Consider the following 26,786-nt stretch of genomic DNA (forward strand, 5'->3'; position numbering starts at 1 on the left):
CTCACACTAAACTGCGTACGTGCAGCCACGGTTTGACAATATATTAAACACACACACATTTCGACACGTTTATGTCTATAAAGTGCCCCAAAAACTTCACTTCATATATATATAAATATATACATTTATTTTGAAGGCAGACTGTTCTACTTCCGGTCCTTGTCGAACTTGACACCACGAGTGAGGCGTTCACGTGTCGTGTGAGAAAAAAGTGGGTCAAGCCGTTTGTCGCGTTTAACTGCCTTCAGAATATCTCCACAGAGCACAGATTTAACACATGATTTAAATCGAATTAAAGAATCAGCGCCACGAATACAGTTATCACAATTATTAAAGATGGAGTCCATTTAATGATCGTACTTTTTTGTTTTTGTTTTTATTTAAATTTAAGATCTCTGTCACGTCAGGACGCCAGTTGACTGATGTGCCTACAACAGATCATACAAACAAGTTACAGTTCAAGAACAAATAAACAATTTTCTTTATTAAAAATAAATAATAAAATAACATTTTCGCGCGAAAATGGGAGGAGTTATAAAATCCGAGTTTTTGCCGAGGACGTGAACGCGTCAGACGTTTGGCTTGTAAAAGGAGGGAAAACTCCACAGCGACGCCGGCGGCCATTTTGTCTCATTACAGTTAACGGTTAATGGCTGCGTTCAATAACGGTCACTGTCAGGACGACGTTCGCGCGTTTCAGCAACACGGTAACAACAATAAAACATACAAAACAACAATAGACAGCTACTGATATTAGATAGATAGTATTCAAATATTTAAATACTGACATAAAGGACAAGTACTATATCTTATAATTGTTCTTAAAGGTCCAGTGTGTCAAATTTAGGGGACTCTATTTACATAACATGGCAAAAATGGGATATAATATTCATAACTAGGTTTTCATGCATGTATAATCACCTGAAAATAAGAATATTTTTGTTTTAGTTACCTAAAAACTATATTTTTGGTGTATTTTATGTTGAAACACCTTGTTTCTACAGTAGCCCAGAACAGACAACCTAAATATTGACCTTTAAAGGTCCAGTGTGTAAAATTTAGGGCCTCTATTTACATAACATGGCAAAACTGGGATTTAATATTCATAACTAGGTTTTCATGCATGTATAATCACCTGAAAATAAGAATATTTTTGTTTTACTTACATAAAAACTATATTTTTTGTGTGTTTTATGTTGAAGCCCAGAACAGATAACCTAAATATTGACCTTTAAAGGTCCAGTGTGTAAAATCTAGGGCCTCTATTTACATAACATAGCAAAACTGGGATTTAATATTCAGAACTACGTTTTCATACATGTATAATCACCTGAAAATAAGAATATTTTTGTTTTAGTTACATAAAAACTATATTTTTGGTGTATTTTATGTTGAAACACATTGTTTCTACAGTAGCCCAGAACTGTATTTTATGTTGAAACACATTGTTTCTACAGTAGCCCAGAACAAACAACCTAAATATTGACCTTTAAAGGTCCAGTGTGTAAAATTTAGGGCCTCTATTTACATAACATAGCAAAACTGTGATTTAATATTCATAACTACGTTTTCATGCATGTATAATCACCTGAAAATAATAATCATTATGTTTTGTTTTTTTACTTTTATATCTACAGGGTCCACCATGTTTTCTAGAGTAGCCCAGAATGGACAAACTAAGCACTGACTCTAATTATTTGCATTTTTCGTGCGTTTCAACCACCATGGCTGTTAAAATAAAGCCTTAAGATTATATTAAGGTTTAAAGTTATGTACTTTATCTAATAGATATATGTGTGTGTGTGAAAAACAGATTGGAGTCTTGTTGACTGCAGCGTGTCATCATAGTGTTATTTTTTAATTGTCATTACATTGTAGTTCATCTTCACGACAAGCAGTTATACATACAGTGGTCTTAGATTATATCATCATCCAATACGAGGAGAGCAACAGTTAGAGTTAGTATCACAGCTAGGTTTTTCCATCGACCACGCCCCCCCTGCCCCAGACCCCCTCAGAAATACCCCCCTCCCATCCCTTCATTTACCCCCTACCCTCCCCTAGCCGCCACATCATGTATTGACAATCGTCAAATACGCCACAGGTGCCGAACCAATAAATAGGACGCAGGAATAAATAAATAAATAAATAAATAAATAATCAAATGAATACGTACAATACATAAATAAATAGCAACACGGTGTGTATAAACGCACACACACACACACGTAGCCCACCAGAAGACACCAGGTTCCATAGGCTATTTATACAGCCACAAGGCATACAGTATTAATGTTAACACAGTCACAGGTCGGACCACGGCCACATTATTACACTGCAAGGATTCATACTGCAGACTTTGTTTTCTTTAAAGCCAAAGCAGCCAACCAGAAGTAATCTCATTGGTCCACTTAAACACCAGTGGGTGGGGCCTAAATAAAGAAAACAAATTATTTTAATCACTTTTTTCCTAAATGTAAAGTATTTATATTCGATTACTTTGGCAATCAAAGATACTTAAAAATTGTTCTTGAACTTTAACAACAACCTCTTAAAATGTCCTTAAAATGAGAAATAATGGCGATTGACATAGTTTCCCTGTCTTGATTTTTTCATTAGAACATAAATTCTTTAAAGTTTAGCCGAACCATTGAGAATATTTCTGCTTTCAGAGCTGCTACGTGAAGACAGTCCGACTTAATCTGACAATCTGACGATGGGCGATGTTTAAAATTAAAGTCAGGTAACATGGCCGAGGTCCGACCCTCATTTAGGTGAAAAGGGAAAATGGAGTGTAACACTGTACAAGTCCCTCATTGAGGTTAGAATACATGTCGCCATAGAGGGCAAATCAGCACAAAAGAAAACAGAAATAAAAGAAGAAAAACGAATAAAAACATAGGTAATACTCAAAAAAGTCTTAAAGCACTTTATAATTTGAAGAGGAGTGCTATACAAATATAGCTTAACTGAGTCAAAGGAATAAAAAGAAGACAGTAGAAAATGAAAGGTATCCTTTAACGTATGCTCACTGCAGCGCGAGAAAAGCCAGCAGGACGAAATATCTCCCTTTTTTTAAACAATTTTTTGGAAACAGCGGACGTGAAGCAGTTCAGTTGCATGCAGCTCACAGACTTTTCCACAGGCGGACTCAGAAAAGAAAAAGAAAAAAAACAAAAACAGCTCCGGACTCTGAACACACACAAAAATAAAAAGACAAAACAAAGAACACAGCTGTGCTCCGAATCCCCGTCTTTTACAACAAACCTGTAACAGTTAGAGAAGAAGCAGGCCATGTGGCAGAGGGAGAATAAAAGAAAGAGTTAGTACCTACAGTTAGATTTACTCTGTTTGTGATTGTTGCTGTCACATATGTGCTTTGGCAATGGAAGAGATGTGTAAGCTCGATAGATAGATAGATAGATAGATAGATAGATAGATAGATAGATAGATAGATAGATAGATAGATAGATAGATAGATTTTCCTTCAGAGACATCTCTTCCTCTTATTGAAATATTACATTTTATTGTTATTATTGATCATTTATTGCCTATTCAATGGTTTAAAATGCAGTTTCTGTGTCCAAAACACTGTTATAGCTTTCCAGTCCAACTAAATATTTGATATCTCCGCTACGAAACCTGATAAATTATTACTATTGTCAACCGACTCATCAAGAAGAGACACGACAACAATGCGCCTCGGATAAATGTCTTACTTGTACTGACACTGCAACACATCACCACAGGGTGGGTTGTACTACAAAAATGTATACATTATTATATATTTTTAAACTTTTCAGTATTCTGCTCAACACTGCATCACAAAAAAAAAAAAAAAAAAAAGCGTGATTACGGGAATGTGAAGTGAAAGGCTAGCTGGTTAACCACATCTGGCATATTATAGTATAAGCCATGCTAGCACAGATTCCTGCTGCTGTTTGACGACGTAATAAATAATGCCTGGATAGAAAAGATAATTAAAGATATCTGTTGAATTTCTGTTTTATTTTTCAAAAAGAAGAGAAGGCCTGGATGTAGGACAGCCTCTTTGACACTATTTAGCTTTTGTTATGTACAATGGAGTCGATATAAACCCAGCACCATACTGAAAGTCCATCCCAGCATGCCTTGAATATAATATTAAAAGTTCTCCAGTCTTACGTTTTCGTAACAGACCAACAAAACACAAGAACAGATCTGTACTAACATCGTGTGAACGTTTCCATTGCTGAAGAGTCAAATGGAGTTGTCTGTCGATTGTTGTAGCTAGCAACAGTCAACAAGTGCCAAACTTCATGATTCGGCCTGTAACTGTGACTAAAATAAGTAACAGGATATTAAAAAATATTCTACTCTGTTTGTTTTTTACGAATGTTTGACATGAACTGATTGTTTCTGTTGCCCGCAAACGGTTGATTCGTCAATCTAACATCAGCAATAAAGAGTTGAATTGTTAAAGAGCCTTTAACAATAAATAACAACCTTTTTCACAAGGTCTTTGTCAGAGTCAAAGCCTTAATACTGCCATATAAACATTACTGCTAATACATACGCACATGTAGTAATGTAGGTAGCACTTTGGTGGCCATTGAACAAGTCCCATTTATACTACATGTGGTGAATACACAAGGGAACTAACACGGCTGATAGTTACCTCCAATACTGACCGCATGAATGCTGTTGAGTTTCGATGACGTTTAGTCATTGTAAAAGCTCAGTTCAGACCAAAGATTCATGCCGAGAACTAGGCAAGATGGTCAAAAACTCTTTGTACTTTTTAAAGCTGGATTTGAAACTGACATTGTTAACTTTCTAAGCTATTTTAGTTAGCACCTTCCCATGAAGACGCTGCTAACAGCACCACGTTGTTGGTTGTTGAAACTGGTGACGTCCTAAAAGTTCTAAAACAGCCACCGGCGACTTGACAAGACTGAGTTGCAAGCGGCGCCACTGTCCAGCTTGAGTCGAGTCAACGGGCCAGTTCACCTTGCTGGATTTTGTCTTGAATCATTGCTCTGAACTGCGCTCTGGTTGAAGAAGTTCATCTTCAGTGGAACGAGATGTTTAATGACTCCAAGACCTCAAAAATGTCCTGAAATTTGAGTTGTAGCACGTCTAGTGGTGTTAAGTACACTGGGAAACGTAGGATATTTTGTTGCATTAAGGACACACTTAGCATCATTCATGTTGAAACAATAATTTCAGAATGACTACCACTGTTCACACAGTCTTGCATGCAAAAGCCACAAATAGGACGAATCAACAAGCATCTACTCCACACGGTACACACAAAACACTGTGAACGGGTAACTTCACACAAAGAAAACAAGCATTTTTGTCCTTGATGCTTGCTGTAATAACCCATGACTTATCTGTGCGCCAACCTGGTGAGAAGTTCTGCTCAATACAACTGGCCTGTGCTGGTTGTGGTAGTGTATCGCTGCTGTCCCAGAAATCACATAATCTTCTTTCCTTCATCACTTGCACTGATGCAAGTTTCCTTTAAACCTTTAAGACCTGCGAAAACTCCCCTCAGAAACATAAAGAGAGTTCAATCAAAAATCTACTTATTGCAGATACGGGTTCATTACCAAGATGCACCTTTGAATATTTCACTGCCGTCTCATCAACCAAACTTTTAGATTTTCGCTGGTTTCATGCATACAGCCGCTGAGCTGAGATTGGATGCAGACTCTGAGGAAGTCTGTTACAAGATATACCCAAAACAAAAGCAAGGCGTTAAGAGGTATGGAGCCATGCTAAGAGGCAGTGCTAGTCAAGGAGGGAAGGAACCAAGAAAGACAGAAAGTGTTAAGAAATGTAGGCCTATAGAAAAGCACAGGAAGGCAAGTCAAGGTAGAAAAGACAGAAGTACTTTTGAGAGTAACGACAGCAAGAAACCTATGAAGAGAAGACAGTATCACAAAAAAGCTGTCGGGCAGTTTAAACTGACGAGCAGGAATTTGTGCTGGCTTGATCATAATAGAGTAAGAACAGATCGAAACGCACATACAGACACATACATGCACGTACATATACACCGTGCCTTATTTCGTAAGTCTCTGAAGCCTCATTGGTATCCAGTGGTGCCCGGCCGAGCAGAGCATTACAGTGTGAGAGCACTGCGCTGTAAAAGATCGCCATCTCTTCGTCTTCTCGTCTCAGTCAGTCCCTCTCTTCTCCCTCTCTTCTGCAGCTCTCTCCTCTAACCACTGTTCAAACTGCCACGCCCGTTTCGTCGTTTCAGTCCGTTTTGTGAAAGCAGAATCGCACAGAAGCACAGAAGAAGAAGAAGGAGTAGAAGGAGGAGCGTGGTTTGTTGTTTTTAAACGCAAATACAGGCTGTTTTCGGGGTGTCTGGATTGGTCGGGGGTAAGGGTCAGGTCATTTCGTGGGACCCTAATGAGGGAGCGGCACCAGGATATCCACGTAGTTGATGGGGAAGAAGCCCGACTGGCCATTGATCATGCCCTCGTACCAGTTGTCGTCGATCTGGTTGGTCAGGGTGATGACGTCGCCCTCTTTGAAGCCCAACTCGCCTTCGTTCTCTGGTTCAAAGTCGTAAAGTGCTCGGCAGCAGGGCTGGTCCATGGGGGCTGTGAGGGGTTGGAAACAAAAAGGTAGGTTGGGTCAGAATTGTGAATGAAGCACTACAACGTCTACATCTTTATCTCGAGTAATGAACTAACTGAGTGGACTCTTTAAACCATTTGTAGGTCAATTTTAAGGAGTTCAGGAGGTCTTTATAAGAACTGTTCAACTCAAATCAAAGTTTAATTGTCTGTTTCATGTCCAGCATTTACTGCTTAACTTCAGAAACCTTCTGGTAGTACCTCATTTAGTTGGTCAAAGGAGCTTTCAACTGTCTTTGCAGCCAAAGTTCAACTGAACTTGGACCTCGAATGCGCTGACCCTCATACGATCCTGTAGTTGACGGAGGTCAAAGTTTACTTCTCTAAAGATAGTGGGAAAGTTAACTTTGTGCATGTCTGAATTCCTGCAGTACCTGAACTCTCAGGTTCTACCAAGAACAGAGAGGACAAAGATAGGACAAGGTTGGAAAATTAATAATTTAATTTTTGTTTACATTCTGTAGTGCTTAATGACCACCAGTAGTAGACCCCCCTGTCCAGTTAGTGGCGAATGTGCATTAATCAGCTATTGTCTAGTAGTCTTGTAAAATGTCATGGCAGCTGAGCGTCCGAAATTTGTTTAGAAAACCCAATAATCATGATGTGGTTGATTAACGAGATGAAAAAAGAGTTGGAGGATGAAGGACAAGTAACGATAACGTTTAGCAGCCTGCAGCAACTGATGTTACGCAGAAAGTAAAGTAAAAACCATAAAACGTCTCTTCTGTTCGTCTTTTCTCTCCATGCCCTTTTAAATACATCATCTGTGAGATCTACCTCTGGTTGGGATCTCATGAGGGAGAGACTCTGAGACAACTGTTGTGGGTGACGCTTATTTCTGTTCCTGGTGGCCCAAGTCTGCTGGGTCAGGACATTATTGTAGTCCTGGCAGAAGGGCGTTTGGCACTCATTCAACAACCCAGAATACACTTCTCTACCTGGTGATCTTCCGGGCGATTTGGCAGAGTGTATCCCTCCATTGTGGCTCTCGCTGGGGGGCAGCAGCTCCAGGGTCATTCTGGGTTTTGGAGCGTACTCCTTTCTGGGTTTACTGGACACTTCTTTTATCCTGGACAAAAACACAGTTAAAAAAGAAAAGCTTTTTGTCTAACCGCATCAATCTATTTCAGTCGGTTTATATTTATCACAGGTGGGCAGATCGATCGATACCTGTCCTCCATCTTGCTGGAGAGCTGTTGGAGGATTTCGGCGGAGCGGCTGTGGTATTCCAACTGAGCTTGAACCAACGCTGCCAGCTGGCTCACCTGCTCTATCTGCAACACACAAACACACATATGTTTTTTTTTTCTACTGCACAAGCCCTGTCCTGGACCCACGCTGGGCATGAGTCTGGCTTGGCACAGCTCGGCATGGCACGCGATCGATGCCCTTTGTTTTTCCACTGCAGCTTTGAACACACTGAAAAGCAACAGAAGAACCACGTCAATGGCAACGACAAGGTGAATATTTGATTTTTCGTGCCCTTCCCCAGCACTTTGAGGTTCGATTTTTATGATGAAATCTCAAATTTGTTATTTTTGGAAAAATTTATTGTGGTTTAGAAATTGCTGCAAGATCTACTCGATTAATCGATTGACAGAAATTCAGCTATTCGATAATCGAGTAACTGTTAAGTCATTTTTAAACAAAAACAGTTGATGATTCCATCTTCTTAAAATCAAAGAATTTGATGCTTTCCTCGTCTTATCTAGATGAAATGAATTGCTAACAGATGAATTAATGATTATAATTATTGGTAACTGGACGGTTCTTACATCGCTCTCCAGCAGGTTAAACATGCTCTGCTCTGCGATCTCTTTGCTCTCGTCAAACTTCTCCAGCGCCTGTTTGATTTCATCGTCCTGGACTTTCCCCTGACGCTTCTTCTTGTAGTCGAAGTCCAGACGGCGGCCCTCCATCTTCTTCAAATGATGCTGCAGCAGGGGGTGGGAGGGTTGTAAGCACAACTGCACAACTATTTGAATAGCAATCTAACCAACAAAACAGGTGTTTTATTCACTTGTATCTCTTTTAGGTCTTTGTCGTGGAGGTTCTGCAGCGGGTCGATGAAGTTCTGTTTGACCTCCATGTCCAGAGCATCCTTCACCTCTCCGAGCTCCTTCATCGCCTCACTGGCATCGATCAGTGCCATACCTGGAAGGAGAGAGAGGAGAGGAGGGATGGAGCAGAGTAAGGAAATATATACAAATAAGAAGATAAGCAAATAGAGCCCGAGCTTTTCATTTATTGGTGTCTGACATCCACTTCCGACCTTTGCTGCCTTCTGCTGTCTAAAATCACAACTTAACCTTGGTTTCACCCGATTTAAATTTAATAAGCCTCCTTCTGCTGAGTGCCAGACATTTTGGATTCAACATGTCTTCTATCAGCGGTAGACGTGCTCAGACGCTTTGCATACGTACAAGGATGTGACTCATTTGTAAGCTAACAGGCCTTATCGATACCGTCAGCATGTGTCCATTCCCACTTACCGAAGGTGGACTCCTCCCCTAACTCCCTTCCAAACTTCAACATGGCGTCGCCCAGGACGGACTCGGCCTGTGGGTAACCAGGTCCCTTGTCCTGCCCACGGATCTTTGACATAGTGTTGATCATACTCAGCTTGGCTCTGGACGCTGTGGGGCGGCAAGAGTCAGATTATGAGTGATGTTGTTTTAGGATAAAAGTTGTGGTCAGGCGCAGTCAAATACATGTTTCATACCTGGATTAGGTTGTAGGTATTCTGTAGTTTTGGTCATGATGTCCAACACTGCTCTGCTGGTGATGTCCACCTTCTGCAGAGGGAAACACATCAAGGAAATGATTAAATCCAAATTTAATCCAACTCTTCACCTGACTAATACACTTACGTATTACGGATCCACAAACTTAAAACTCTTAAATCCTCCAGAAACGTGCCATGAAATAGTAAAAATACAGACATATCAGAGTTTAATGTCTCATGAAGCATCCACAAAAATAAATGGAAATAATGAAAAAACAATTAATATCAATCAATTTTACAACTTTACTTTGATGTCACAGTTCTTTTTGTTGGAGGACTGAATCTGTGAATCTATGTTTTCTTTAAAGCCACCAGGTCACCATTTTACCAGGATACTTTCACGTCTTACTCTGTGAATCAACGATTGTTATCAGCCAAACCAGATTTGGTAGTTGGTTGGTGGAGTCTACATTCATGCAGGATCAGGCGCTGTGGTGAATGTAGAAACCCAAAGAGTTCATCCCAACTGACAGGTTTAATAAAATATCTGTTAAGACTTCCAGCCAAACACTCCCCAAGAGGTTGAGTTTGATATCTTTTGTTGAAATTCATAATATTTTGTCCAGACTTGAATTCAACTGTCATGCCATTTACCTTCTCCATTTCTTTGAAGTCATCGTCTAGCTTGGTTCCTTCTGCACCTCCAACCTTCTCGCTGACTTTCTGTAACAGAAAACACAAAGAAAAAAGAAGAGTTAGAGAAGAAAGACTGAACTTTCAATCAATGTTGTAATGGAGAGAAAACTGAGTGTAGAGCTTCTTTAAGGACAACAAAGATAAGTTAGACGTTAAGCTAGAAGAGTGTTAAATGTGAGTTTCAAGTTTTAATTTTCCTAGTATTATTGTTGGATTCATTACAACTTAGTAAAGTGAGTCAATAACACTTTATTTTTCTGTATCTCAGCCTCTGAAGTCAGCAAACAAACAGCCTAACAGCTCTCAGACAGCATCTTCAATAAAAACTCAGTTTCCCTGAAGACAAGCGAGCCGACTTTCTCTTTTTACTTTTGTTCTTTCAGGTTTTTCAAAGCTGCTGAACTCTAAAGAGTTCATAGAGACAATTTCAATGAACCGTAACGTCGACTTCAGTTCGCTGGATTATTGAAAATATATGAATAATAAAGAAAAGCAGCAGGTATGTGAAGGTGATGGAGGTTGACACATTAAAGTTAGTTAGTTAGTAAAATGACATAATTCAAAGTGGTTGTGTAACAGCGAAATACAGGTGGCTCTTAGACTTCCGAGTGTTTTAACCCACGACAAGCTTTCAGTTCAAACAGATGTAAACAGGCTCGTGTATGAATGAAAACACAGCAGGGTCTGTCTGATTGTACTCAGACTTCCCGACCTTGAAAACATTATTCCGTCATCGTGACGGCGGGAAGTGCCGCAGAGTGACACCTCTCGCTTTCTAATTGCCTCGGGTTGCAGGGAAGGACGAGGAGGAGGAGCGGGATTTTCCACAGTCGTGACTCACATCAGCCACCCACGCTTTGATGGGATTCACACACACACACACACACACATATATATACGGTATATATAAATGCATGGACAGGCGTATACTGCAGAGATGCTTCACACTGAAATATTGACACTGCATGAATAACAGACACGCCGCTGATAAAATAATAATAATGACAGAAGATCAACAGCTGTGTGTCTGTTGACGAGGACCATATAGAGAACGGGTTACAGCAGTCTCTGCAATTTCATTGGTTTATAAAGGTCTCGAAGGTCGCGGTCCGACCGATTTATCAGATTTGTTTTTTAACCCATGAACCCTCCAGATCCTTCAGAGTGAAAAAAAAAAGTGTATGATTTTCCACCTGAAAATCTAAGCGCAGCAAACTCAAGACAGATGTTCTTCGTCTGGTTTTTATCGTCTATTATACGTTTTTTGTCTATTGTGACCATAGACAGTATAAAGAATAGACGGCATATCCGTGACAGGTTTCCAAAGAGCCGTTGTGAAGCTCAAAATCTGCCGCCATGTTTGTAGTCCTGCTTCTTTCACCTACCTAATGTAAGTATCGGTAAAGGTGTGGATCATTGGTGGAGCTGAGGCGTCCATGCTCATAATTCTGCATAACTTTAAGCATTGATATAATGTGAACAGGTGTAATGAACGTCCAGTGCATCTCCTGCAGGTCTGAGGTCAGACAGAGCGTGAAGAGAAACGGTGGAAGATTCAAACTCTAGACGGAGAGTTATGTAACAGTCCTCTCTGCAACCAGACTCAGTGTTCCTTACAGTGTGTGTGTGTTCTTGGAAACATGAGAGGACCCAGTCAGATCCCCGTCTCCATGGCAACTGCATCTTCCTCCTCATCTGTCTGTCCTTCTTGCTTTTTTTCCTGCCGTGGTTCTGTCATGTGTTTCACCTTTAACACACTCTCGCTTCATCAAAGCATGTTTGTGTGTAGTCCGTGCTCTGTCAACAAACGTTAGAGACTCTGGAAGCTTCGCAGCGTTTAACACCAGCCTCAAACTCTGACTAAAGTCAGCACCGCCAATGATCGTCTCGTATTTATGATCTTGTATGCATCATGCTGTTTTATGCTCAGTACTTATTGTGTTGTGGTTGTTGTTTGTCTCCCTGCTCGGGGACAACAGATGCAAATTAGCTGTTGGCTAACTTCTGGTGCCATTGCTTTTAATTGTGCGCCAAACAAAATAAAACATAAGTGGACATGTGGCAATTTATTCACGAAGGACATCAGAGATAATGATGCAGTTCACCTCAGCACAGTAGTCTTGATGAGAGGATGATGTACATATTTACTGTGCATCAGGGGTAGCTCAGTTCTGATTTCAGGAGGTCCGGATGAAGAAATTGCTCACAATCATGTTTAAGATGCATTATAATTACAATTATTTGATATATATTGATGCAGCATTGTCACTGTACACTTTATATTTTTCATGGCCTGCAGAGGGCGCTGTGCTCCGAAAGCCACAAAGCCACAGAAAAGTTTGGTGGCAGAGAAAACTTAAAAAGGACCCACGGGTGCTGTAACTCGTTCACACCCACCGACACCCAGAAAGTAGAACTAACCACCTTCTAGACCACTGAGGCATTAACAAACCCATCTGTTCGACATCTCTCTCCTCCTCCACGGTTTCTCTCTCTTGTTTCTACGACTCCCACTTCAGCCATCAGCCATCTTTTCTCCTCCAACTTTCCTTTCCCTTCATCTCAGGTCTTGCTGTATCCAGCCCTCTGTTTTGTGCTGAGTCACTCCCAGTGAGTTCGAAAATCACAAAAATGAGCTTCATTACAAGGTCGTCATTACAAGACGCCAACGGCGAGAAGGGTCAAAGGTCAGAGGTCGCGGTGTCCTGACCTGACAGCAGATGAAGCAGATATCCCTCGTCTTCAGCTGACATTTATCTTGTGTGGAGGTGAATTAGCCTATCAGGGAGAGCTTGGCAGCCTCCCGTGGCTTCATCTATCAGTCTGAACGGCTGCCAAAACACTCAGACGCCATATTGGGCTGTAGATGGATAAAAGGACTGATGGATCGATGGTCGGCTCGGACTATTTATCCAAAATCTAATGTGTCTGTTTTAAAAAAAACAAAACGATCGGCCCAATTTTTGTATTTCATCAATATTACTAAACTTCTGATGAATTTCGCTTTTGAAAGATGCCAAAAAATAACAAATGAATACTTTCAAAAGGTTCTTGATTACCCAAAAATCATCTTTAAGTCATTAAATTTCATGCATTTTACAACCCAGACTCCAAAAACGTTTCTGACCTTTACTCAACTGAATACAGAACAAAGACAAGATATTAAATGTTCAAATTGATGAACCTGATCGTTTCTTCACTCTGGACTGCATCAACAAAACAGACTCAAAGACACCTGTGCACAAGGTATCATGATTGGGTAATAAAACGACCCTCGCCCTATTGTGCTGGAGTTCAGTCTCCTCAAAGTCAGGACGTGTTTTTCAGAACAGAAAGTTTGAATTTGCCCACTGGAGCTTTTTCAACTTGTATTTTTCTGTTTGTTGAAAGTTTGACTTGTCTGACGGGGTTGAATCTTTGGCAAACATTATTATCATATTGTAGGAAAAGGGGTGAAAGAGCTGTCAGTGTTGCTGCTGTTGCTTTCAGTTTCATCACCTTCTGTGTGGAGCTGAATTTAACTGAGACAAAATAAGCACACTTGCCGACCTTGAGACCTTAAAAACAGGGAAGATTTTAGGGTTGGAGTTCTACCCAAGAATAAATAAGTATGCCGTAACGGCGTTATGACTACGGAAAAGGCACGGAAAATTTCGAGAGAAATACCGGAGGATCTTAAGGCAACATCACGTAGAAATTGGTGTTTTTGTGATTTGTGTCCTCCCACTGTGGTAAGTATGTTCAGCTGTACTCGAGTACTTGTTCCGATTACATTACCTATGATCAAAAACTAGCAGGTCGACAGTGCCTAGTCCAGCAGCAGTCAGCCCAGCTCAACGTCTGTCTTTCAGCCTTTTATTTCACCAAGCTCTCACCAACCACTAAAAGTCAGTCCCACATTTAGAGAGAGAGAAACGACAGCGTTGCAGATAATCATGTCACAGCTTCTGAAATGGGCTTTGCTTCCCAGCCAGCAATAATTTTAAAACCCAAAGTGTCAAACTTTTGTCTTTGAGCCAGGTTTCTCCACATGCTCTATTTATTTTAATAGCAGCGTGGAGGGTTATATCATCGAATCATTGGTGAACATTCAGGAAAATTATGCAAGCTTTCGCCGACAGAGAAGCACGACGACCAGCCCAAACATCTATTTTCCCTTCCAGTGTTACATAGCTGAGGAATTATGATTCGTCTCCTCGCAGGTTACTCGCCAGGGAGAAAATATGAGACGCAGAAGTAATTTAATTACCAGACGAGAGGGAGAACGCGAGGGGGAGGTTTAGTCCTGAAGGAAATCAGAGTGAAAGGATGAGAGACAAAGCAGACAGAAGACAGCGAGAGTTTTCTGATATTTTAGGACGTGTAGAGCTACGAATCAGTTTGAAGAGAGAAAAGTACATCTGCAGCGACAGAGAGAGACGCAAAGGGAAGACAAAAAGAAAGGGTTATTTCTCAAGAAGAGTGATAAGGAGTTTAGATGCAACACTTGCTTTAGAATCACGTTACATAAGAAGTACTACAACTACTGTTTTTGGTCCAGAATCTTTAAAGGTTTTAAGCTGATTAAATTATTTCATATTGTCACTAGTTTCTCCTGAACTACTACACTGAAAATCTGGCACACACCTCCCATGATTGTCCAAAAACAGATGAAAAAAGGAAACATATGCATACTTTTTCTTTTTCTGAAAGACATGCTGACCTTTGGAAAAATAAGTAAAACAGCTTGTACTTGTTTTATAACACTGACACATCGAAGCAGAAGTGAGTGAGGCACAGAGGTTAAAAAGATGCAAGAAGACACCAGACGTATCAATTGTTCTGAAACAACAAAGCTTTGAGAGAGACGGAGAGTGTGTTTTGGACCTGACGCCCAAATCGATTCTAATTAGATGCCTGTTTAAAACTGAAGGGCGAAGAGGAAGCTCATGGAGTTCCTTTTTTCTGCCATCTGTCCATCAAAATCTGATCCTAAAACCTCTTTGAGGTGCGATCAAAATCTACCCTGCCTTTGACGGGATGAGTTGATCAAACGGTGACGGATCTTTCTGAGCCAGACAGGGCAGGACAGATCAGATCAGATCAGGAGTTTGATGACGAGGAGTAGGCGGGGAAGAGGCGAGGTGGGTAAAAAAGGATAGTACGATACAATAAGGCAAAAGTAGAAAGCAGATAAGATAATAAGAGGAAATGGTGGTTGGAGGAAAGATGAGACCTCCTGTTCCTAAAGCCAAGTCCCTATGAACCAAGCTCCAGCTCTTTCTAGGGGATCCCAAGGCCTATATATGCCCTCAAACAGGTTCTGGGTCTCCTGCTAGTTGGAAATGCTTGGAACAACTCCAAAGGAAGGCGCCTAGGAAGCATCCTGATCAGATGCCTGAACCAGCTCCTCAGCTAGCTCCTTTCAATGCGAAGGAGCAGTGGCTGTACTCCAAGATCCCTCCAGATATCCGAGCTCCAGACCCTCCAGGCTGAGCCCAGGCACCCTGAAGACGGAACTCCTCAATTTTTTGGTCACTACCTAAAGCTCGTGATCATACATGATTGTGGGAACATGGATAGAAAATCAAGTTCTGCAGTGTTACTGCACCAATCCACTGATCCATCTCATGCTCCATTTTCCTGTCACTCACGAACAAGACCCTACTTAAACTCCTTCGCTCCGATATTTGAAATAATTCACCCAGGGTGATCTCCCGCGATATATAACAATGGCGTTTTGCCCACCAGACTTTGTCAACTTGCTCAGATTTGGTCATTTTCGCTCATTTATGCACTTCTAAATATGTTAAAATACTGAACGTAACATTTGGCTCGTTCAAAATTGGATAAAGAATCATGATTACAGCATACAGATTCTGGCTTCCTTGAAATCAATTTTAAAGATTTTATTGATTACTTGTAAAGCCCTGAGAGCCCTGTGTGGCTTTTTTGCCCCCTGAGATCCTCAGACGTGTCGTCTTTGGTTTGTTCCTCAGCCCAAATTTTAACACAGAGGTTTGATAATGAGACTTTTCTGGCTCCAAGGCTGATCATCAATGACCTGCCTGAGAAGATCAGATGGGAAAACTCTGTGTCGTCTTTTAAAAACAACATTTTGGTTGATTTATAAGCGTTTATAAGTGGAACTGCCTACGCATCTCCTCCTGAGGTCTCTTGCCATGTTATGTGTGTTGGATAAAAAACAACAGGAGATCAGGAGAGGAGGATGAGCTCCATGTGTTGCTTCATTGTAATTCCTGCAGGTTTTCGCTGCTCTGCAGATGCATTTTTATTCTCCTGGGGTGACGGTTAGATTCCTGCAGGAAGCCTCCGACCGGCTGCACTGCAGAACACGGCAACAAAACCAATGAATTATTAACAACAACGACAGAATCGGAAGAAGAGGATGGATTGTAGTTCACTGTACTCACATGTTGATTCAGTGTCTGTCTCGTCTGTGGTGTCTGCACACCTCATGCTTTTATTCTGCCACATTAAAATCTATGACCTCCATTTAAATATATCTTCTTAACATTAAATATATCTTCTTAACATTAAGTGTGATTTATAGACGCAGGAAAAAAGCTGCTGGGGAAACTTAAACTTGATTTTAAAAGCAGAAAACAAACCGATATTCTTCACAATTTTTGGCAGTTGGTTTCACTTGAACGTTCCAACTGTCGGTTCCATGGCAACAGTAGTTTAAAAACTACTACATTTTATAGCAAATCAATAAATCCACCACTATGAGCCGATTTTAAAGTAAATAAAATTCACACAGCTGACCGCAAGTCGACGTGACAAATGAAGGAAGTTATCATTGTGTTGTACCATTTGGTTTTATCTAACTTTGTCTACTGTGGTGGGTTCACACCAAGTAGTAACCTGTGTGGATGCAACGTAAAGTAAGTGCACAACATCTATACTTGAATTGATACAACACTACACTGCCTTAATAAGCACATTACATAATTGTATTTCATAGAAGTGTCCTAACGGAAGTATCCAGATTGAGACACACTAGTTTCGTCCAATACAAGTTAGTAACGAGGCTCATGGAGGACACTAATGTTCGTGAGCCGAATTCTAAAGTTCAGCATGATTAAAATAAATGACACCAATAACCAAAAGGCAGCGAGCAGAAAACTGAGTGGTCTTTTCATTTGCTTTCAGCCCTTGAGACGCTCCTCCGGGAGTCGTGTTAATGCACAATCAATTCCCGATCAATGGCTGGTCTATAACGCAATAAACCACGAGTGACAGAGATCTATAACTACTCGTGTTTATGTAACAGTCTGGATCGATGTGCAGCGGAGACGGGAGAAGAAACAGAACAGAGAAATGCATTTCTACTTTTTAGATATTTTAATGAATGTTAAAGATGCGGTATTTTGGTGTCAACATTTGTCACTGTTGTTTACGGACACCTCGTTATAATCAGTGAAAACAAATGAGACAAGTTTCAAGTTCCTGAAAAGCCACGAAAAGTCAATAAAGTAGGAGATCTCAAAAACAGAACCCAACTTTGTTTTTCTACTTTTGCACAGACTAAAATACCCTAACAACTGAAATTTGGTTCAGACATTCGTGGTTCCCAGAGAATGAATCTGAATGAATTACAACTCTAAACTACCGTCACAAAGAGTCTATTTTAACGGATACAGTGTCTCTGATTTAGTGTTCACTATCTCTTTTATTGGTCTCATCTAAACTGTTATACTCGTATTTCTTGTGTTCAATAGTCTCAGATTGTTTTACAGTTTGTATTTGTCCTGTATTATAAACAGCTGTTGGCAATCAGTAGCTCAAAGTAGCTCCACAGAGCTCAAATATTTCTGTCCTCCGAAATAAAACGTCCTTTTCCGTCAGGGTTTGTTAAGAACATCATGCTGCTGTGTTTTCATGTTGTAACTCACAGAAATGAAGCCAGAGCTACAAAAATGAAGCACAGGTTGTGTCTTTTTCAAACTGTAAATTATCCTGTTATCAGGCTTCAGTAGCTCTTTAGTTATGTCGTGCATGAGATGGTATGACGATGAGTTATATAACACGGGTCACTCGTTACTACTGGAACACACACATATATATATAAAAATGATGCCACATGACACGCAGAGTCTCTGTGGTGGGAGAAAGTGTGAAAAATAAGATTAGCAGGTGGCGAGAGATGAAGCGAAATAAAGACGGCAGAGCCTGAATGTGAAACCTAATATGAAAGAGACAGAGTAAGGCCATCTCAGGCGTCTCGTACTGGATCGATTTCTTCTCCATTCATTTGTATTCACGTCATAAATCCGGCATAAAGTACACTCCAGCTCCGCCAGCGGCTCCATTCATCAGCCGCTGCAGTCACGATTCACAGGCTGTGAAACGACAGTGTGCTTGTGTTTGACGGGGTTCAGGGAATATTCCTGTCAAGCTGATGGAGATAACTGATCGGCCGCTTCGTAATGAACAACACAATCGGTGCGGTTTTCCAAAAGCTAAACCGAAGCCTTCTGGGAATCTGAGGAATGACCGCAAATCACTTTTTAATTGATTAATCTGCTTGAACATTTGTGAGCTGATGGGAGGAGTGTGATTTCATTATTTTTATATCCTATAGGAGCCCAACACATGCTGATTTTTGTGGCGTATACCGATATTAGGAAGTAAAATATAACAATATCTATGTCAGTATAGGCCAAAACATAAAACACAGATTTTTGCAATGATCCTCCAGACGTCATTTTCAAAACACTTGAAAACTTGACAAAGATATGTGATGGATATTTTGTCCAAAACGACATCAGTGCACCAAAAGTTAAATTTGAAAACTTAGTTAAAGTTTTCGGCCACAAGGAATAGGAGGTTTTGAGACGGTGTTGTGCCAGAACCGGAGCTAGGCAACTGCTAATGTTTTGGTTTTGGCAGAGGAGAAGAGAGTGAAGAGGATGCTGACGGAGGAAGCTAAGAAGAGAAAAGGAGAGAGTGAGGGAGCAAGAAGCCGCCGTGCTCTGCTGTGAAGTTGGACATTTGAACATGGGGACTTATGGAGACTGACTCACTTCTGGAGGATGTTGTCGTGGTCTGGCTCTGGATGAGAGGTTTAACCAGACGTGTGACAAAATGAATATTTGTCAAAAACAAACAGTATTCACGTCTAAAAGAGAAAAGACTTCCAACACTCAGCTGTGACTCAACCACATTAAAAGACAACTTGGTCGCGGAGTGTTTTGTTCTGCAGCCCTGCAGGGCCACTCTGTTGTGTCTCTTTAGCGAGCCACTCACGATTGATGGGGCAATAAAGACACCCAGCAAAGAGACACATACTGTTACAGAAGGCAGCCGTTATGTAGACAATTACTCTGAATGTTTCCTTTTTTTTTGGAGTTTGAAAGAGTAGCAGAGGGAGAAGAGAGTGTGGGAGGGAAGTAAAACAGAGAGAGAGATTGATGGCGATGCATTAGTATGCATGGTAGCTCGGCAATATGTTCACTATGTCTTCATAAAAACACAAACAGATATAAAGAGGAGGGAGAGGGCAAGAAAAGACAAAAACAAAGAAGAAAATAAAATAAACATAGTGTCTCTCTGTAGATCGATTTTCTCTTCTTTTCTAGAAGATGAATAGTCGACAAACTGCGATAACGAGTTAAACCACCGACACTTAGACCATCTCCGGCAACATCAATTTATCAATGTGTCATTTTAGCTGCCGAGCTTTTATTTTGAAAGGGGAGCATGGGAAGGGAAAAATCATTAACGTGACCTGAAACAAACCACAGATAACGTCACGCTGCTGTATCAAGTGTAGGCAACATTTTCAGACTTCTATCAGAGCCAAATATTCTAAGTTATAAGAGGAAACCCATGACAGGTCGTCTTTATCTTGTTATCGCGACATAACGAAGATTATTTTCACCAACATGGACAGTAACGCAAACCGCTGCCAACTGTAGCTGCTATTAGCTAAGTTATTAGTCATTTAAACTGTATTATATCCAAACATAAATATATACAGTCAAGATTATGCCAAAAAAAATTTTCCCCAACTATATTTAAGTTCCCTGTTAAGGGCTAACCTTCAACCTCGTAAATTCCTAGTTTATTCCCATAAATTCCTGTTTATTCCCATAAATTCCCCTTAATTCCAATGGAAAGTTTCCAACTTAGAAAATTCCCTGAATTTTGCAACCCTACTCTTAGCTAGTGTTAGTTCAGTTTGTTACACGGGTTATGTGGACTGTGAGCTCAGAGCACCGGGGGAGTGTTGATGGGGTGAGGAGCTGGTGTTGTGCCAGAACAGGAGCAGGGCAAGCGGGCTATGTAACCAGGCTCAGCAGCTTCTATGGACATGATGGCAGAGGAGAAGAGAGTGAAGAGGACGCTGATGGAGGAAGATAAGAGGAGAAAAGGAGAGAGTGAGCGAGCAAGAAGCCGCCGGACAAGAGTAAATGTGGGACTGACTTTTAGTGGTTGGTGAGAGCTTGGTGAAATAAAAGGCTGAAAGACAGACGCCGAGCTGATTTTAGAAGATCTCTGCGGCCACGCCACCGAAGCCAAAGTGAGGAGGTCAAAGGTCGTACGGGAGGCGATAAATCTGAAATCACAGGACACAGGAAGGAGGAGCACACGGGTCTCACTTCCTCTGCCTTGCTGTCATGTGTGACGCCCTCAAGGTCGATCAATTATTGGCTACAGAGCGATGTGTGTGTGCGTGCACACACGTGTGTGTGTGTGTGTGTGTGTGTGCAACACGCCTGCTTCTCTCTTCACGTGTTGTTGCCACGACAACACCATCTCCCTCTGGAACGGCGAGGGATGTTGTTTTTGATCAGGAAGCAACGGAGAGCAAAGACAGACAGATCCTCCTTCGTTTTACACTTCTGTTTTTTGTGTAAATTTCATTTCATCAATGAGTTTTTACATTTAAGACACCTTCAGTTCATTTTTCATTTCATTACTTTCAGTATTTGGTCACGTCTTCTCTATTCTTTCTTCTATCCTCCGTCAGTCGTTCTTTTCCATCCTTTCTCTTATCGTGAATCTCAAATAAAAGTCAGAAAATCACAAATAATTTCACTCTCTTTCATAATACACAATATAAATATGATGATAAATGATGAGCTTTTATGTCAACATGGACTACAGAAGGCAGTTTATCGAATTATCTCCAGAAAACAAAGGGCCAATTTCTCAAGATAATTTGAGAGGAAACCGATAACCGTTAGTTTGAGATAAAGCTCATTTTCACAGATATGGACCGTAAAGTCCTGGGGGAGTGTTGTGCCAGAACAGGAGCTGGGCTCAACGGCCTCTATGGAGAAAAAAGGCCGAAGAGGACGTTGATGGAGGAAGCTAAAGGCGACGGGGGAATGATGAGGGAAAGTGGCGCCAGTGTTGTGCCAGAACCGGAGCAGGGCGAGCGGTAACCGGGTTGCACATATTTATATTTTGGCAGTTAAATGTTGGGCTGCATTTCGGAGAAGACTGAGCGGTAAAAAGTCTTGATTTCCAGTAAGTTCACAATGTCCGTACTTAAACTGAGTAGTACAGTAACTAGCTGAAACTACTACATCGATGCGTACAGTACTTTTTGCATCAACAGCACATTAAAAATCAGGAATCTTGTACAGTACTTTTTGCATCAACAGCACATTAAAAATCAGGAATCTTCTCACTAATATGATAAAATATTGAGGTAGTTCAGGTAAATAAAGCTACTTTTCACCCTCGTTTTCCTCCTCTTACTTCATCAGCTCTTTTTCCACCTCTTTTAGTTGGATTCGTTTGTGTACATCTGAGCTTGATCTCTCCTTTTTCCCCTCTCCATCTCTCTTCTTATCTCTCTCTCTTTCTCTCTCATGTTTTATTCAGCCAGGAGGATTGAGGTGTCCCATTTCCTGCCCCTGCAGGCAGCAGCAGCAGTGGCCATCTTGGTCGAGGGCACTGTGACATAAACAGTCGGCTTCACGCTGCCAACACCACCACCACCACCACCGCTCGCTCAGCTCTATTTTTTTATTATCCGTCTGTTAAAAAAAAAAAACGAAGACGCACATGCTGAGATGTGTCCTAGATTCAGGTCTCAGTGGACAGGAAGTCAGCGTTCATATCAAGTTTTAATGTGATTGGCCAATGAGAACACGATGAAGAGGTCACCGACTGTTTTACCGATTTTCGGGAAGACTTTACGATGTTTACGATAAAGTTGAAGACTGATTTCTGACACATTTCTGATGTTTCTACGGTGTTATTAAAAAATATATAAAGTATGTTGTGTTTGACGTAAAATGCCCTGAGGTAAATCTGAACAATAGAAGTATGCTTTAGAGTAACAGGAGGAGAGAAGAAAAGGTCTGATGGGAAATGAAGTCTGAAGTGAGTTCATCGCTTTAAAACGAGTCGTAATTTCATAATGACACATCCATCGAAGGGTTGTGACTTCCTTCGGTGTTATTGGTTAAACGTTTTTGTGTGCCAGCGCCGCATATAATCATCTGTAATTATCAATCACCTCTACTTGCTACACAACATCCACCCCATTGCCCCGGTTACAGCTCTGTTTGCTTGTGTTTGAGCGTGCTGCACTCTGCTTGGCACGGCCATGAATAAACCATGCTGGTGAACTAGATCACGGCGGCTCGATGGTTAATCAGCAACGAATCAGGTTCAGATTCCTACTCACATAGATAGATAGAAAGATGGATGGATATATGGATGGATGCATGGGTGGATGGATGGATGGATTCCCTTTCTGCTGGTTTCCAGAGTTACCGGTCTGTGACGTCTCGTGCTGCCCCCCGCCCACCCCACTCTCTTTTCCGTTAACGTCTGTTGTTGAATCATTGATCTATTTCAGGACCTCGCTCCCCGCCTGCTCGCCATCACACTGTTGACATCCCACCTCTTCAGATCAAACATGTGATTCGTTTTTTATTTTTTTATTTCTGCTGCTCTGTGACTCACGTCTGCTGTTTTAGTCCTGATGAAAACATCTGGATTTGTAACTTGATTTATCTATGATTCATTATCAGTCAGAGTCTGAGGAAATAGTCCATAGTTGTCATTCCCCTTCCTGTTTGCCCCACCGGAAGGGGAGCGACTATTTTCTCGTTGTTCTTCCAAAACAAGAAACAAAGTGCTAAAAGACGTAAAAAATTCATAACAAGTCTGCACCAAGCGAGAAAACCCTGTTACATTAGCTAATTTCCCCGTTCATGACAACTGTACTGAGGGTGAATTTTTATACAACTCACCTGTTGAAATTATATTAAGGCTTAAAGTTATGCAGGGTTAAGAGTGTGGATGTTTTGATTGACAGGTGGGTGTGGTTACAGATGGTTTATTTTAACAAGCGGGCTTCATTCAGACCGCCTTAGGTCCACTAATGATCTTCGCTGATATTTAGATTCGCTGGGAAAGACTGCCAAGATGCCACTCAAATTACTGGAAAAACTGAACACGGCCTCATAGTTTCAAGCTTTTAACATTAGCTTTCCAGCAGCTGTCTAGCCCGCATCGCTCGACTTCAATCGCACATGTGCGCACATAACGTAACATAGTATAATTTAGGCATTTACAATGACCAATGTCCCGTAAATCAAGGACCCGTGACAACCCTGAATACGGAAACGTTTTGCCATTTCTTGTCCATTCATCCGGTTCCTTCTCTCCTTCTCTGTAGTCCGTCTGTTGTCGTGACATTGAGTTAGCTGAGGTTTCATTTTTTGCATTTTTAATGACGATAATAAATCTTAATGTCTTAATGAAAACTGCAGGAAATACACTGACTACACTGTAAAAATACTCTGGTCAATCGACCAGTTGATTAACCGACTAACTCGTGAGCAGACGCAGCCTTCGGGAAACTCTCCGTCTGGTCTGCTGCGGTCTGACTTTTGTTTTTGTACTTCCTGTTTTGTTCTGTTGCGTTCTGCTGCAGCGACCCAGTTTCGCCCCCTCGGGGATCAATAAACCTTCGTCTCCTCTCTTTATCTGCGTCGCTTTATCCTGACAAATGAAACAAACGTGGAGGAATCTGTCCTGTTGACAGTCGAGACAAAAGACAGAGATGATGGAAATGAAACATTCCGTCTCGACGTTAGTGAAACTCTGCTGCATTAAAATGTGAAATAAATGAAGTTCTCATTGATTTGGACTTTGACTCGCTGATGCTGTGTCGAGCTCTGAAAGAACTCAGCTCAGAGCAGGAACTGCCAAAAGATCAACACCTTTCTACAAGGAGGTGAAGGTGGAGGGTGGAGGAAAAAGAAGGAAAGGCATGAAGGGATGGTTTCAGGAGAGATGGAAAAGATGAAGGGATGACAGGACAAATGTAAAAAATGTTGGGAAAGTTAGACGTAAAGATGGACAGGGAGATGCAAAAGAAGGAGGATGGAGGAAGATGGAGGGATGATTAAAGCAAGGACATACAGTAGAGAAGATGGAGGGATGATTAAAACAAGGACAGACAGTAGAGAAGATGGAGGGATGATGGAGGGATGGAAGTATGTTCAGAAGGAGGACGGACGAAGACGAAGAGGTGGGTGATAGAGGGATGAAGGATGGAGGGAAAGGAAGGAAAGGGATGAAGGGCTGGTTACAGGACAAGACAGGGAGATGTAAAAGACGAAGGTGGAGGACATAGAGGAAGGATGGAGGACAGACAGATGGGAGGAAGATGAAGGACTGATTGCAAGACTGATGGACGGATAGAAATGGAGGTGGAGAGACGACGGGGGGATGGAGGAAAGTTTGAAATGAAGACAGACAGGTGTAAAGATGGAGGATGGACAGATGAGGGAGGACGGAGGAAGATGGAGGGAGGGTTAGACAGGTAAAGATGGACAGGGAGGAGGACGGAGGAAGATGGAGGACAAACGTGGGCGTAGAAGAGACGGAGGGGGCGACGGAGGGATGGAAGTACGTCCAGAAGAAGGACGGAGATGTGGGTGACGGAGGGATGGAAAGACGGAGGCTTGCACAGATGTGGAGGAGGATCGAGGGAATTCCCTGTTGCGTGTGGCAACAGCGAATCAGCTCTGCGGGCACGCGCACGCACGCACATCTCATATTCTGTTACGTAACACCCTTACGTATGTGCGCGCGTGTGTGTGTGTGCGTGTGTGTGAGGGGGGTATACCCTTCTCTTCACACACACACACACACACACACGAAAACACACCGAATTTTACCCACAATTCTCTTTAATATCGCTAATTTAATTTAATTTGTATTTAACGTGATTAAACTTCGAATGTTCATATTCGCGCCTTTTTTTTTAATCGCATGAAAACGTTGATTTTTGATTTTCAGAATCTATCGGGTCGGTTCTGAATCGAAGTGTCAGTGACTCACCTGTGTGGCTTTATGGAACTGCTTCTTCAAGCCCGCGACAGACATCACGTCAGTGTGGGAACACGGCAGACGAACTAAGGTTCAAATTCAAATGTTTGTAAACGAAGCGAAGAAATGGCGGTAAATCCTCCGTCTAACGGTCGCCAGGCGTCGATATCCGTCCGTTAGTTTGTGTTTGTTTCTTTTATTGTGGAGGTTGAAATCGAAAAAAAACAAAACAAAAAGAGAGAGAGAGAGAGAATCGATGAATGATCAAACCGAGCTGACCGAACCAAGCCGAGCCGAGCCGAGCCAAACCCAGCTGGATCTATTTTCAGTCTGAGAGAGAGAGAGAGAGTGAGTGAGTGAGAGAGAGACGAAGATCGTCGAATGATGCGATGATCACTCTGGAGTAAACTTCTGAGGAAGTGAAGCCTTTATGGGAAAGCTGCAGTTCCTCTAACGTCCACCTGAGGCTGGCTCCAGAAGTGAGTCAGTCTCCATAAGTCCCTATGTTCAAATGTCCAACTTCACAGCAGAAATAAACATGTTTACAGCCTGGTACAAAAAACAGTTTTGGTCTCTGTAGCTAATTTCCCCGTTTGTGACAACTGTACTGCGATAACAACAAGCTAACAACAAGCTAACAATGAGCTAAAACAAGCTAACAATGAGCTAAAATAAACTAACAATGAGCTAAAACAAGCTAACAGAGAGCTAAAACAAACTAACAACAAGCTAAAATAAACTAACAATGAGCTAAAACAAGCTAACAACAAGCTAAAACAAGCTACAAGAGAGCCTAAAACAACTTAACAACAAGCTAAAATTAAACTAACAATGAGCTAAAACAACTAACAACAAGTAAAACAAACTAACAATGAGCTAAAACAAACTAACAATGAGCTAAAACAAACTAACAATGAGCTAAAACAAATTAACAATGAGCTAAAACAAGTAATAATGAGCTTTAATAAACTAACAACAAGCTAAACTGCAGTTCCTCAAACATCACCTGAGGCTGGCTCCAGAAGTGAGTCAGTCTCCATAAGTCCCCATGTCCAAATGTCCAACTTCACAGCAGAAATAAACATGTTTACAGCCTGGTACAAAAAACAGTTTTGGTCTCTGTAGCTAATTTCCCCGTTCATGACAACTGTACTGAGCTTCTCTGAGCTAAAACAAGATAGCAAGCTAAGCTAACAACAGGCTAAGGCTATTGAGGTTTTAGAAATTCAGGCAGAGTGACGCCTCTTCAGACGTCTACCTCAGGTGTTTTTGGTTCAAACATGGCAGCAGCATTTTCTTTTTGTATCATATGTTCTTCTTATGGTTCAAACGTGTTGCTGGACCAGCAGCAGGACCCCCCCCCCCCCCCCCCCCATGTTTGCATCTGTCAAGCACAAACGATCTTTGGCAGGGAGGGA

At 41.4% G+C, this 26,786-nt stretch overlaps 2 protein-coding genes across 2 annotated transcripts in view; one reads left to right on the top strand and one right to left on the bottom strand.

Moving 5' to 3' along the window:
* Nucleotides 1–26,786, top strand: part of LOC104935135 (V-set domain-containing T-cell activation inhibitor 1) — a 592,626-nt gene that overhangs the window by 511,265 nt on the left and 54,575 nt on the right. The gene's annotated exons all lie outside the window — the stretch shown is intronic.
* LOC104937827 (endophilin-A1) lies at nt 1,838–25,754 on the bottom strand. The gene is made up of 9 exons (XM_010754140.3): nt 25,381–25,754; nt 10,015–10,083; nt 9,358–9,430; nt 9,128–9,271; nt 8,656–8,789; nt 8,411–8,569; nt 7,806–7,909; nt 7,574–7,704; nt 1,838–6,599 (listed from the first exon to the last, which is right to left on the bottom strand). The coding sequence occupies exons 1-9, from the start codon at nt 25,423–25,425 to the stop codon at nt 6,403–6,405; spliced, it is 1,056 nt and encodes a 351-aa protein (XP_010752442.1). The 5' UTR covers nt 25,426–25,754; the 3' UTR covers nt 1,838–6,402.

This window comes from Larimichthys crocea, chromosome XIV, assembly GCF_000972845.2.
Source record: "Larimichthys crocea isolate SSNF chromosome XIV, L_crocea_2.0, whole genome shotgun sequence".
Taxonomy (NCBI): domain Eukaryota; kingdom Metazoa; phylum Chordata; class Actinopteri; family Sciaenidae; genus Larimichthys; species Larimichthys crocea.